This window comes from Saccopteryx leptura, chromosome 8, assembly GCF_036850995.1.
Source record: "Saccopteryx leptura isolate mSacLep1 chromosome 8, mSacLep1_pri_phased_curated, whole genome shotgun sequence".
NCBI lineage: Eukaryota > Metazoa > Chordata > Mammalia > Chiroptera > Emballonuridae > Saccopteryx > Saccopteryx leptura.
The window spans coordinates 27,133,408-27,146,289 of record NC_089510.1 but is presented as its reverse complement, the minus strand read 5'-3'; the positions used below and the strand labels follow the sequence as shown (position 1 = coordinate 27,146,289).

The 12,882-nt window shown below is 40.0% G+C and overlaps 1 protein-coding gene across 1 annotated transcript in view; it reads right to left on the bottom strand.

The window, feature by feature from the left end:
• The window catches only part of CRYBG3 (crystallin beta-gamma domain containing 3), a 129,426-nt gene that overhangs the window by 62,197 nt on the left and 54,347 nt on the right, over positions 1-12,882 (bottom strand). The window contains exons 5-9 of the mRNA XM_066347701.1: positions 11,296-11,340; positions 10,932-11,047; positions 9,824-9,971; positions 2,880-3,016; positions 1,184-1,298 (exon numbers count right to left, since the gene is read on the bottom strand). Of these exons, the coding sequence (XP_066203798.1) occupies positions 1,184-1,298; positions 2,880-3,016; positions 9,824-9,971; positions 10,932-11,047; positions 11,296-11,340 (561 nt within the window). The remainder of the gene's footprint in view (positions 1-1,183; positions 1,299-2,879; positions 3,017-9,823; positions 9,972-10,931; positions 11,048-11,295; positions 11,341-12,882) is intronic.

Sequence of the window (12,882 nt, the reverse complement as noted above, 5' to 3'; positions counted from 1 at the left end):
CCTTTTTTTTTTTTTTTTTTTCTGAAGCTGGAAACGGGGAGAGACAGTCAGACAGACTCCCGCATGCGCCCGACCTGGCACGCCCACCAGGGGGCGATGCTCTGCCCACCAGGGGGTGACGCTCTGCCCCTCTGGGGCGTCGCTCTCCTGCGACCAGAGCCACTCTAGCGCCTGGGGCAGAGGCCAAGGAGCCATCCCCAGCGCCCGGGCCATCTTTGCTCCAATGGAGCCTTGGCTGCTGGAGAGGAAGAGAGAGACAGAGAGGAAGGAGAGGGGTGGAGAAGCAAATGGGCACTTCTCCTGTATGCCCTGGCTGGGAATCGAACCCGGGACTTCTGCACACCAGGCCGACACTCTACCACTGAGCCAACCGGCCAGGGCCTTTTTTTTTTTTTTTTTTTTTACAGAGACAGAGAGTCAGAGAGAGGGACAGACAGACATGAGAAGCATCAATCATCTGTGACACCTTAGTTGTTCATTGATTGCTTTCTCATATGTGCCTTGACCATAGGCCTTCAGCAGACCGAGTAACCCCTTGTTCAAGCCAGCGACCTGGGGTCCAAGCTGGTGAGCTTTGCTCAAACCAGATGAGCCTGCACTCAAGCTGGCTACCGCGGGGTCTTGAACCTGGTCCTCCGCATCCCAGTCCGATGCTCTATCCACTGCACCACCTCCTGGTCAGGCACTCTGAAATTTTTTAAGAGTCGCAAAACAACCAAGTATGGTTTCCCTCACAGGTAACATTTAATTAACAGTTGGTCCCTAAAATAAAAATGCCTGCAAGAAAATAAATGAATATCACAGACACTTATCTTTAAGAAAGCCACCGCTGACAAAATGCTCATTTATTATTAATGCTGCGCTTACCGTGCATTACTACAAAAGAAGAGTATAATTTGCAAGTAATTTATAATAAGCATCCAAAAACCAATTTAGAACTTCATTACATATTCAAAAATTTCACAGAACAACACTTATAAGAAAATTGCATCCACTGTGATAAACTTAGCACAAAAGAAATTCAGACATTTGTCATTCGGAAAAACAATTTAAACTTTACACAGTTGGTCTCTACAATACAAAGAAACAGGAAAAAAATGAAATTAATAGTTTGTTAATTCAGACCTATTTAATTCTGGATTCACCGGTACTTGGAAAAATGTTCCCTTTTAAATTCGCTTACCAGTTGAAGTGGGCGCAATGATTTAATTTCTGCTGCAGAAATCTCCAAGAGTCCATGGTCCTCCTCCAGAACTGTAGCTTGCCCCTTGAAATTAATATCTGGGTAGGCAAGCCAACTAAAGAAGAAAGGAATGGTTGGTTAAGTATAACAGGAATACCTCAGTCTGGCTCTGTAAAAGTTTAAAGTAAAAAGGGTTACATTAAAACAAAACAAAACCCATCACAGAGTTATGCTAATAAAACACACTCATAGACACTTCACCAAGCAGCACACGAGTTAACATGTTATTAAGTACTTACATTCAAACACTACCTATCCTATAATTCTATCATGTTTTCCAAACATTAAAGATTGCCAATACTTAAAAGGTATGAGACCTTTAATTTAAGCAGAATATAAGTGAAGTATCAATACTATTCCATTATATTCCATTCTTTTTAACACTGGAGCAGTCAGAGGAAGCAATTCCACCAGGCATCTTACACCTTTGACCTCTGCTTTTCGAGTCAGTATCAGTTCTATCAGCTACCTCAGGAACAGTCTGATAAGATTCCCAATAGACTCACCTAGCTTCCACCTAAATTTGATAATTACAGACATCGCTCATGGACAGGGTTAATAACTGGGTCTGCCCAAGAGTTCTTTCTAATACCTGGTGGCCGAAAACAAAGTAAGATGTCTTACGATGACCCTGAAATCGTACACCACGTTGTCAGATCAGATGGAAACAGTGAATGCGAGAGGAGGAAGCCACGTCGAACCACACTTCACAGAATCTGTGATTCTAGCCAATGGAACTGATCTAAGACTACACTCAGACCCCTACTCCTGAAGATACCTTAGGAATAAAAAAACCCTAGCCTGAGACCAACCACTAATTATCACATGAGCGCAGTGCCACCTGCCTTGCAGGGACCGAGGAGTAATAAACCCAAAGGCACCATGTGCCCGACACGCAAAGGCGCTCCGTAACTCCCAGCTCGGAGACACTCTAGAGCAGGGGTCCCCAAACTTTTTACACAGGGGGCCAGTTCACTGTCCCTCAGACCGTTGGAGGGCCAGACTATAAAAAAAACTATGAACAAATCCCTATGCACACTGCACATATCTTATTTTAAAGTAAAAAAACAAAACGGGAACAAATACAATATTTACAATAAAGAAAAGTAAATTTAAATCAACAAACTGACCAGTATTTCAATGGGAACTATGGGCCTGCTTTTGGCTAATGAGATGGTCAATGTGCTCCTCTCACTGACCACCAATGAAAGAGGTGCTCCTTCCAGAAGTGCGGCGGGGGCCAGATAAATGGCCTCAGGGGGCCGCATGTGGCCCGCGGGCCGTAGTTTGGGGACCCCTGCTCTAGAACTTGTTCAGGCTCCAGAATTTCAGGCCAGGGACATATACGTATGTTTTTTATTTCTCAGTCCTAAAATTTGGTGGAGAAAAAAAAGACAATGGCTGCATCTCTCAAGGTGTCTGAGAATCTATCTCTGCTCCTGTCAGACATAAAAGACTTCACAGGAGCCAAAGACAGACAGAATCTGTTTGATCCCTGCAATGGCCTTTCTTGGGTATCCAGGAGTATAAGCGAAATGAACACTTCAGAAGTACGTCTATCACCGATTGAAATCTGAAACAAGAAGTTGCCTCTGGTGGCCATCAATCACTGTAACAGAGAGAAACTGATACGTACACGCCTGATTTCACAGTGAAGGACACAGACTTGAGGATGTTCAGCTCTTCCAAATTAGGGACTGCTCGCTGTATGTAGACGGGGCAGCACGCTGGGTCAGACTGCGGGCAAAGCTCTACCTCTGGAATACTGCAATCCTGAAAGAAAAACGGGCTCTGAAGTCACCTAAAGAAACACACAGTCCAGTGTTACCACCCTGGACATGCAGTTACAATCATTCTCATTGTTCAGTTCAATTTCTTCATAAGAGCAACATAAAGGAAATACTGTGTCTCTGTATCAGTTTTTAAAATACATTAAAAATTTTTTTTTTTTTACATTTTTGAATTACAGTTGACAGTCATTTTTATTTTATATTAGTTTCGGGGCACAGCATAGTGGTTAGACATTTCTATAGCAAGTGATCCCTGTAAGTCTACTATCCACCTGGCACCATAGTTACTATTGACTATGTTCCCTATGTTATCATTTACATTCCTGTGACCTTTTTTCTTTTTTTTTTTTTTTTTGAGAGAGAGAGACAGGAAGGGAGAGAGAGAGAAAAAAGCATCAATTCGTAGTTGCTTTCACTTTAGTTGTACATTGATTGCTTCTTGTATGTGCCTTGACCGGGGCCAAGCTAGTAACCCCTTGCTCAAACCTTGGGCTTTTCATGCCAGCGACCTTTGGACTCAGGCTGGCAAGCCTTGGGATCATTTGGATGAATCCCTGCTCAAGCCAGTGACCCTGTGTTGACGAGCCCACGCTCAGAGCCAGTGACCTCAGGACTCTGAACCCGAGATCTCAGCTTTCCAGGTCGATGCTTTACCCACTGTGTCGCCCCCGTCAGGCCTCCATCCCTGTGACTACTTTGTAACTACCAATTTGTACTTAATTCCTTCACTTTTTCATCCAGTCCCCCAACTCCCCTCCCATCTAGGAACCAATACACTTTTTAAGGAGTTACACTGATGACATGAAAACTACAAATATTGTTGATTGAAAAAGTACTACTCCAATATCTTCTGCTTTGTTTTTTTCAAGTCTTGTTCCATTAAGCAATACTCACAGTTACCAAACTATCTGAGTGCCAAAAGGGTGTAAACCTTCCTTCTGAGAAGCACAACAAAGCCATAAAGAGGAAGGGAGTTAAATAAAAGCTGATCTCACGGGGAACATTAAAAATAAATAACAGAGAAGCACTATGCCCTCAGTGTTATTTAATTTACACTGATGAGAGAATTAGGAATTAGAAGTGAGCGTAAAGGAAATCTGTTTTCCTACTTGAGGCATTCTGTTTATTTTCTTTAGGACAAGTTGGTTGGAAGGAGAAAGGCATAATGAAATTTGACCCTGCATTCCATCACACATCCGTTGTCACCATGTCCCGTCACACCTTCCTTAAAATTTCACTTGTATATATTTCTTATCTGGTTGCACGGTCAAGGCCAATACTGTGATTACGGACCTATGCCACCAGTCAAGCACTAGCTTCTCTTTATACAGCTGGGCTGGTTAGAACAGCACTCTCCTCGTGACACTCCCTGGCTCAAGGCCCAAGCACAATCAAATTTCTATTTGTTTCCCTTCCTACAATATGGCACCAACCCAGTAGCTAGACTAACCTCCCACACCATTTCAGTCACACTGTCTTGTCTGTGGCCCCGGTGAGCTTAGTTAGTATACCACCCATTGAAAACAAAGGGATAATTCTCTGTATTCTTACTTATGAAAATCTTGGAATAGTCAAGTTCCAACTTCAAAATGACCTCATCTTTTCTTAGGGAATCAAAAATCCCAATTATTTTTCCCTTCTTGAAATTACAGGTGTGCTTCTGTCTGAACACACATCTATTTCAGCAGTGTGAGTGTTTAATCATACAAGGTTCAGTAACATAATTCTCATCTAGGACACTGTGAAATTCAAATGATTATGCTTTAAGAAGATGGGTAAATGTAGTAACGATCAGAGGTGACACTGATTGGACTAAACAATTCTATTTTTTATTCTAACCCATTTTGCAATTTTAAAACTGAAATTTTCTAATTTTTAAACCTTTCTCCAAACTGAGTTCTCTTGTTAATCATTATTAAGAAGTCTTCTCAATATGCAAAAGGAAGGAAATTGATACATCTTATTTTCAGACTCAGTTCTAAAATACAATGTAGTAAAAAGCCTTAAAGAATATGGTATCAAAATGTTATTTTCTTCTAAAGTGTCATTTCAAAAGTAGCCAGAAATGCCCAGAACAGTCGCCTGTCAATCTTCAAGGCTCTTTTGTTCGCTGTTAATAATGACGTCCTAGTAACAGAACTGCTGCCACAGGCACATTCCCCCGGGGAGCCCAGGTGCAGTAATGGAACTCATAACGAAGCCTCTCACACAAATAAGTTTCCTCTGCATTGTTATACAAACAATGTTTGGGTGGCGTACTCTAAAAGGGAAAGAGCTACAAGGCATTCGAGCCTCCCGTACAGCAGAAGGAAACAGCATAATGGAACAAGCAGGACAATGGCTAAAAAATGGAAAAGAAACAAAAATAAGAATGCTAAGCTCTCAACTACAGAGGACCAATTTTTTTCTCTTCCAGCCGACTGATAAAGATTTCAATGATGAGTTCCATCTTCTTCTTCATGGTGGCTCCTCACAGAAATCATGTCTTCTGCAAGACTTGTGTAATTCTTTTTTTTTTATTTAATTAATTAATTAATTAATTTATTTATTTATTTATTTATTACAGAGACAGAGAGTGAGTCAGAGAGAGGGATAGACAGGGACAGACAGACAGGAATGGAGAGAGATGAGAAGCATCAATCATTAGTTTTTCATTGTGCATTGCAACACCTTAGTTGTTCATTGATTGCTTTCTTATATGTGCCTTGACCACGGGCCTTCAGCAGACTGAGTAACCCTTTGCTGGAGCCAGTGACCTTGGGTTCAAGCTGGTGGGCTTTTTGCTCAAACCAGATGAGCCTGCGCTCAAGCTGGCAACCTCGGGGTCTCGAACCTGGGTCCTCTGCATCCCAGTCCAACGCTCTATCCACTGCGCCACCGCCTGGTCAGGCAAGACTTGTGTAATTCTTGATGGTCAAAGGCAGTCAACACTAGTGGCTGAACTGTGCCTTATAGTAGTAGCCTAGCAACAATAAACAGTTTATTCTTCATAAAGAAAAGTTTTTATGGCTTCTCCCCCACCTTTTCTAGCCATGACATACTTTACAAATATATTTGGGTGAAACTTGCCAGTGTAGACTATTAAAGCAATTAGTTGGAAGAAGGGAGGCGAAGCTACAGGACAGAAAAAGAGTGGGAAAGAATTACAGTTAACAAAAGCAGTAAGAAAATCTTCTTGTCTCCACCTTACGTAAAATACGTTCCGTCACTGATCTAACAACAATCTCTTCTTGGCTCATTATTGAGGGTAGAACCTAAGTAACTTCTGACCGTATGAAAAATGTTATTCCTTTAAAAAGAATTTAAATGCAAGGTAAGCACAGTAATTCGCAATACTGATTTCTTCTATTTGAGAAAAGAAAGCACTTGACTCGAGATTCACTGCACTACTACCCGACCCCCATTATTTCCACTGGGGGCAAAGGTGGCCCTAGAGAGGAACCTGTACCTGCCGAGACCCACTGAATCTGCTGTATCCACTCATAGCAAAGCGAGCAACATCACTGAAAGTATTATCTTTAAAGAACATCACAGTTTTGAACAGTCAGATGAGAGCAACTAGAAGATGAAGAAACAAGATAAACTGGCGCAGGCCAAGGTGAATTTGGAATGGCCACCAGGAATGCAGAGCAAAGCTATTCATAGCCAGCATTCTGACCCACTGCAGAAAGGAAGCAGTTTGATGCTTGATTCTCACTTTGTTAAATATTTAGAACAATGCTAATGCCTTTTCCATTCAATGCTCAATAGTTTTATTTTCCTTCCTCACTGAAAGTTGCTCGCCTGTTTAAGATACGTGGGCACTAAGAAGGCAATTCAAACAAGACTCCAAGAATGAACAATAGGAGGAGGGAAAAAATGCAAGCATGACTTATAATATATTCGAAGCAAATAGCAGATGTGCAAATACCCACTTATATACCCATTCTCAACAGATTTTTTGTTTGATTTTATTGTTGTTTAATTGGGGGGAGGGGAAGGTTGCCCTCTATAATATCTCATTCATCTTTTCACCCCCACCAGGTCTGACGTTCACAAGGAAGGCACAAACTCATAAATTATTTAAATCTTAGAAGAGTCCACCTACCAACTAATTATTCATTTCAGTGACTTTCTAGCGAGCTAGCCTATGACGTGAGCCCTGTAAGCGAGTGCTGCCCTTCACGCATGGCCGTCCCTCTCCCTGCAGAGCCACCAGCACTCCGCAGGAGCTCCCTGGCCTTGCCTAGGCTGCCGGACTCCTGTCGACTGTCTCAAGATCCCAGCGGGGTGCCGCCTCCTCCAGGCGAGGTGTCTCTGCTTTGCCACCCCTGGGACCTTGCAGAAGAGTGCTTCTCAGATCATGTGGTCTCCCCCTAGACTTGAAGCAACATGAAGAGGCTGTATCTCACTTGTATTTTTATTCTTAGTGCCCATCAGAGGACTGGGTCCAAAAGCAGTCACACATATTTGTAGACATATTACAGTTTTGCAGGAAGTATTAATTCACATAAAGCACATGCAGATATGCCTTTATGATAATATAAGTTTTTCTATATACTATCTCACAACTCTCATGGGTTTAATAACATCAATTCAAATCATCACGATTTTCCGTTTTAAGCATATAAAAGAAATCTCCATAATTTGAAAGAAATATATATCCTTGACTGCCATAGGAGTGATTTAACTAAATTATTTGCTATGTTACTGCTGAGGGAACTCTTAAGAATACATGGGAGAATTCTCTCCTTATCTGATGTCTGTCCTTGTCCCTAACTTACTCCTCCTCTAAACCACCAGAGTGCTCCCCACAAAATGGGTGACTTTTCTCATCTTAGCAATAAATTTTTTTAAACAGAAAAAAAGGTAACACATCTTCCATTCCTTTCCCCGTCCTTCCTTCTCCTTCTGTCTGTCTGTTTCTCTCTCTCTCACACACAGAGAACTACAAGAAGGAGTAAAACACTAGAAAAAGACGTATTTGATCAAAACAGTATGATACTGGCATAAAAACAGATACATAGATCAAGGGAACAGAATAGAGAGCCCAGAAATAAACCCATGCCTTTATGATTAATTAATATTTGACAAAGGAGGCAAAAACATACAATGGGTAAAGATAGTTTATGCAATAAATGGTGTTTGGAAAATTGGATAGATATATGCAAAAAAAAAAAAAATGAAACCAGACCACCTGCTTGCACCATACACAAGAATAAACTCAGAATGGATTAAAGACTTAAATGTAAGGTTCAAAACCATAAAAATCCTAACAGAAAACATAGACAGTAATATCTCAGACATTTCCTGTATCAATTATTTTTTTCTGATCTATTTCCTCAGGCAAGAGAAACAAAAGAAAAAATAAAATGGGACTACATCAAACTATCAAGACTTTGCACAGCAAAGGAAAGCATCGACAATATGAAACAGCCATCCACTGAATGAGAACATACTCACTGATATAGCCGATAAAGATTTAATATCCAAAATTTATATAGAACTTATAAACCTCAATACCAAAAAATTCCAATTAAAAAATGGGAGAAGGCGCTGAATAAATACTTTTCCAGAGGACATACAGAGGTCCAACAGACATATGAGAAGATGCCGAACATCAGTGATGGTCAGAGAGATGCAATTAAAACCACAATGAGATATCATCTCGTATCTGTCAGAATGGCTATCATCAATAAATCAACAAAACACACGTGTTGGTAAGAATGTGGAGAAAAGAGAACCCTTGTGCACCGTTGGTGGGAATGCAGGTTGGTGTAGTCACTGTGGAAAGGAATATGGAGCTACCTCAAAAAATTATAAATGGAACTGCTTTATGACCTAGTGATTCCATTTCTGGGGATTTATTCAAAGAAACCTGAAACACTAATTTGAAAAAAATTCATGCACCCCTATGTTCACTGCAGCATTATTTACAATAGCCAAGATTTGGAAGCAGTCCAAGCGTCCATCAGTGGACGAGTGGATTAAAAAGCTGTGGTATATTTACACAATGGAATACCACATGGCTGTAAAAAAGAAGGACCTCTTACCCTTTGCCACAGCATGAATGGACCTGAAGAGCATTATGCTAAGTGAAATAAGTCAGGCAGAGAAAGACAAGTATCATATGATTTCACTCATATGTGGAATCTAATGAACAAAATGAACTAACAAGCAAAACAGATACAGACTCATACACAGACAGCAGGCTGACAGCTGTCGGAGGTGGGGCTGGAGGGTGTAAAAGGATTGAGGAAAAAAAGAGAGAAACAACTCCTGGACATGAACAGTAGTGTGCTCATTGCTGGGGGGATGGAGAGGAGGGTGTGGGGGATAAATGGTAATGTATGGAGACTTAACTTGGGGTGCGGAACACACAATACAGTGTACAGATGATGTGTTACGGAATTGAGCACCTGAAAACTGTGTAATTTTTGTTAACCAGTGTAACCCCAATAAATTCAATAAAAAGAAAAAAAGAGATATATTTGGAAATATTGACTATTTTTTTTTAAAGATGCCTGGATGGTATATTCATACCACTATTAAAAAAAAAAGTGTGTGTGTGTGTGTATGACATCATGTACGATTTTATGGGCCATATTAGCAGTAATATTTTAAATTAACATTCATTTAATACTTTACATGTATAATATGAAAAGATTCTCATTACTATGATAATAAAGGAGAATAAAATTAGCATAGATATGGCAGCCATTTCTAAACATTGCTCGGCCAAAGTACAGAGTTACTACGTGACAAACACGAAACAGAACACAAATTGGAAGAAAGTCAGTAGTTCTCTCACCTTTAAGACACGTTTGATAGAACCCAGTACAAAGTGTCTTTGTGGCTGCTTTCTGTTCTGAAAGATCCAGTCATGATGTAACACCTTTTCCCCTTCTTCTAACACACATTTCTGCCCTTGGAAATGTGGTCTCTCATATAAAATCCAGCTGGAACAAATACAAAAGCATGCCCAGTTACAATTAATTTCCTGAGGAATGAGGCATAAAACAAATGACACTCGGTAAGTCACAGACCATCTATCTGCATTTTAAAAATCTAGGTTATTTTCCACTATTAGCATATACAGGTAATCCTGGTTTTGAAATGATGCTATATGCTAGTTGAATGACAAACAGTATAAGAAAGAATAAACTTGGAAATAATACTCCCTAAACATCTACAATCTATGCCTATATTCATGCATATATGCACTTTATAGATGTTGTCTACAGAAAGCTATACATTTATATTAAAAACAGTAACATAATAATTCCAAATTCCACTTCTACCCTAATTTTCCTGTCACTTGTTAACAGAGCACGTGTCTCATTTTATTACATGAAGACAGTTCTCCCCATAATGCTTACAACAGGAACACTGACTGTGGTAACTGAAATACTGGACAAAAGAAATTCTGGCTCCGACATATCCTTGGGACGTGGTCCGTAAGAACAAATGAGGTTTCCCTTCATTTCTACACCACAAAGAACCCTTCACTTTTGTCAGCTGCACAAATGACTTGAAGTATGTGCCTTTCACATTCCTCACCATCCCACAAATTCTGACTTGTTTGCAAAGCTATGCTTCCTTCAGACTGAAGCCTGCAGTTTAACCCGCCAAATCTATCATGCTAATAATGCAGTTACACAATGCTATTGATTGTTACATTGCATAAGTTAGGTCTTGCTACTTACAAACAGCCTATATTTTAGCATTACAAACAGCCTATATTTTTTCTGCCACAGGAAAGAGAACAATTAAGTTATAAAACACTAATGTTTCAAAATACTCTGTCAAAAACCAGAGGAAAGGAAAAGTGACTTTTATAAAGGATACAAAAGCATAAATGGCACCAAAACATTTCATTTCAGGGTGAAAATGCTGTAAAATTTTAAGAGATCTCTTACCAGCCCCTTACAACTTTGATCAGCACCCCATTCGGAAAGGACCAGGATGTAGCATCGAGAATATTACAGTAAACCTCTTGTTTATATTTACTTCCATGGAGATCATAGATAATGATCTGCAACATATAAAAAAACGGAACAATAACTAATTTAAAGAATGCATTTAAAATTATAGAAAATCCTAGAATACAGAAAATAAAATATCCTGAATATATTAAAGTGAAGATTACTTTAGATGTTAAATCCTTGAGTAAAATAATCCTTTTCTAGGTAAGTTTAAAGTATTTACTTAAAATTCCCCAAATCTAAAAGTAGCCATACTTTTCATATTATATATCAGTGTATGTAAGAAGTGTATGCTTACCTTCCCAGGTCTTGGGTTATACCTCAGCGTCTGTCTGTCAACATGCTGAAATAATAAAAGTGGAAGAAGTCAGCCAAAAGAAACATCAATGGAAAGATATAGTTCACCTTCTGAGCTATCACAAATCCAATTTGTCAACTTGGTGACATTAGTGCAAGGTGTACCTCCAGGAAAATAGTGTTGTCTGCCCTCATGAAGCTTATAGCTTAGAAGAGAGAAATAGTTGATTGCACTTTCTTTTTTTTCCCTTTTTTTTTTTAAGTGAGAGGAGAGGAGATAGACAGACTCCTACATGTGCCTGACTGGAATCCACTCAAGAACTCCATCTAGGACTGATGCTTGAGTACCGAGCTATTAGTAGCACCTGAGGCTGAGGCTCAGACCAACTCAGCTATCCTCAGCACTCAAGGCCATGCTAGAACCAACTGAGCCATGGCTGTGGGAAGAGAAGAGGGAGAAAAGGAGGAGGGGGAGGGGGAGGGGAAGAGAAGCAGTGGTCATTTCTCCTGTGAGCCCTGACCAAGGGATCGGTCCCAGGATGCATATACACCGGACTGAAGTTCTATTGACTGAGCCACCATTCAGGGCCTGATTGCACTTTCATAACTCTTTTAAGTGGGGAACTAAATTAAACTTACAGGCTGAATCCATATAAACACAATAAATTAAATATTAATAAAAATTAATAAAATAATAATAAAAATTAAAAAAAATATAGATTATCCACTTCATTTTCTATTTCCTTAAGAAATTATTATGGATTGTGACAGAAATTACATATATATTTTTAAAAAAGAAAATAAAACACTATGTTAAAGTAAAAAATAAAAATACAAAGAAAGTGCCGGGTTATGAAATTTAAGGGAAATGGCCCCAGCATGGAGCGGAGGTGATGGCAAAGACTCCGAAGAGCTTGTCTGAGAGAGTGGAGTGGAGAAGACCCTGCAAAACAGAATTTCAGTAAGTGAAAAAGTACGGAAGGTTGGGGTGGGACCAGTAGAGGAAACAAGACCCAGAAGAGAAGCATCTTCAAGTACCCAGCGTGTGTAACTGAGCACAAGGAGGCAAGGCTGGACAAACAGAATTCGGGGCCTTTTAACAGTGAAGAGGTTCCACTGGATTTGGCCGGCAACAAGGAACCATTAAAGAGAGATCACTTTACACCAGTCGGAATAGTGATCATCAACAAAACAACACAGAATAAGTGCTGGCGAGGATGTGGAGAAAAGGGAACCCTCCTGCACTGCTGGTGGGAATGCGGACTGGTGCAGCCACTGTGGAAAACAGTATGGAGATTCCTCAAAAAATTAAAAATCAAACTACCTTTTGACCCAGCTATCCCACTTTTAGAAATATATCCCAAGAACACCATAGCACTGTTTCAAAAGGAGAAATGCACCCTCATGTTTATGGCAGCATTGTTCACAATAGTGAAGATCTGGAAACAGCTCAAGTGTCCATCAGTGGACGAGTGGATTAAAAAGCTTTGTTACATATATACTATGGAATACTACTCAGCCATAAGAAATGATGACATTGGATCATTTACAACAACATGGATGGACCTTGATAACATTATACTGAGCG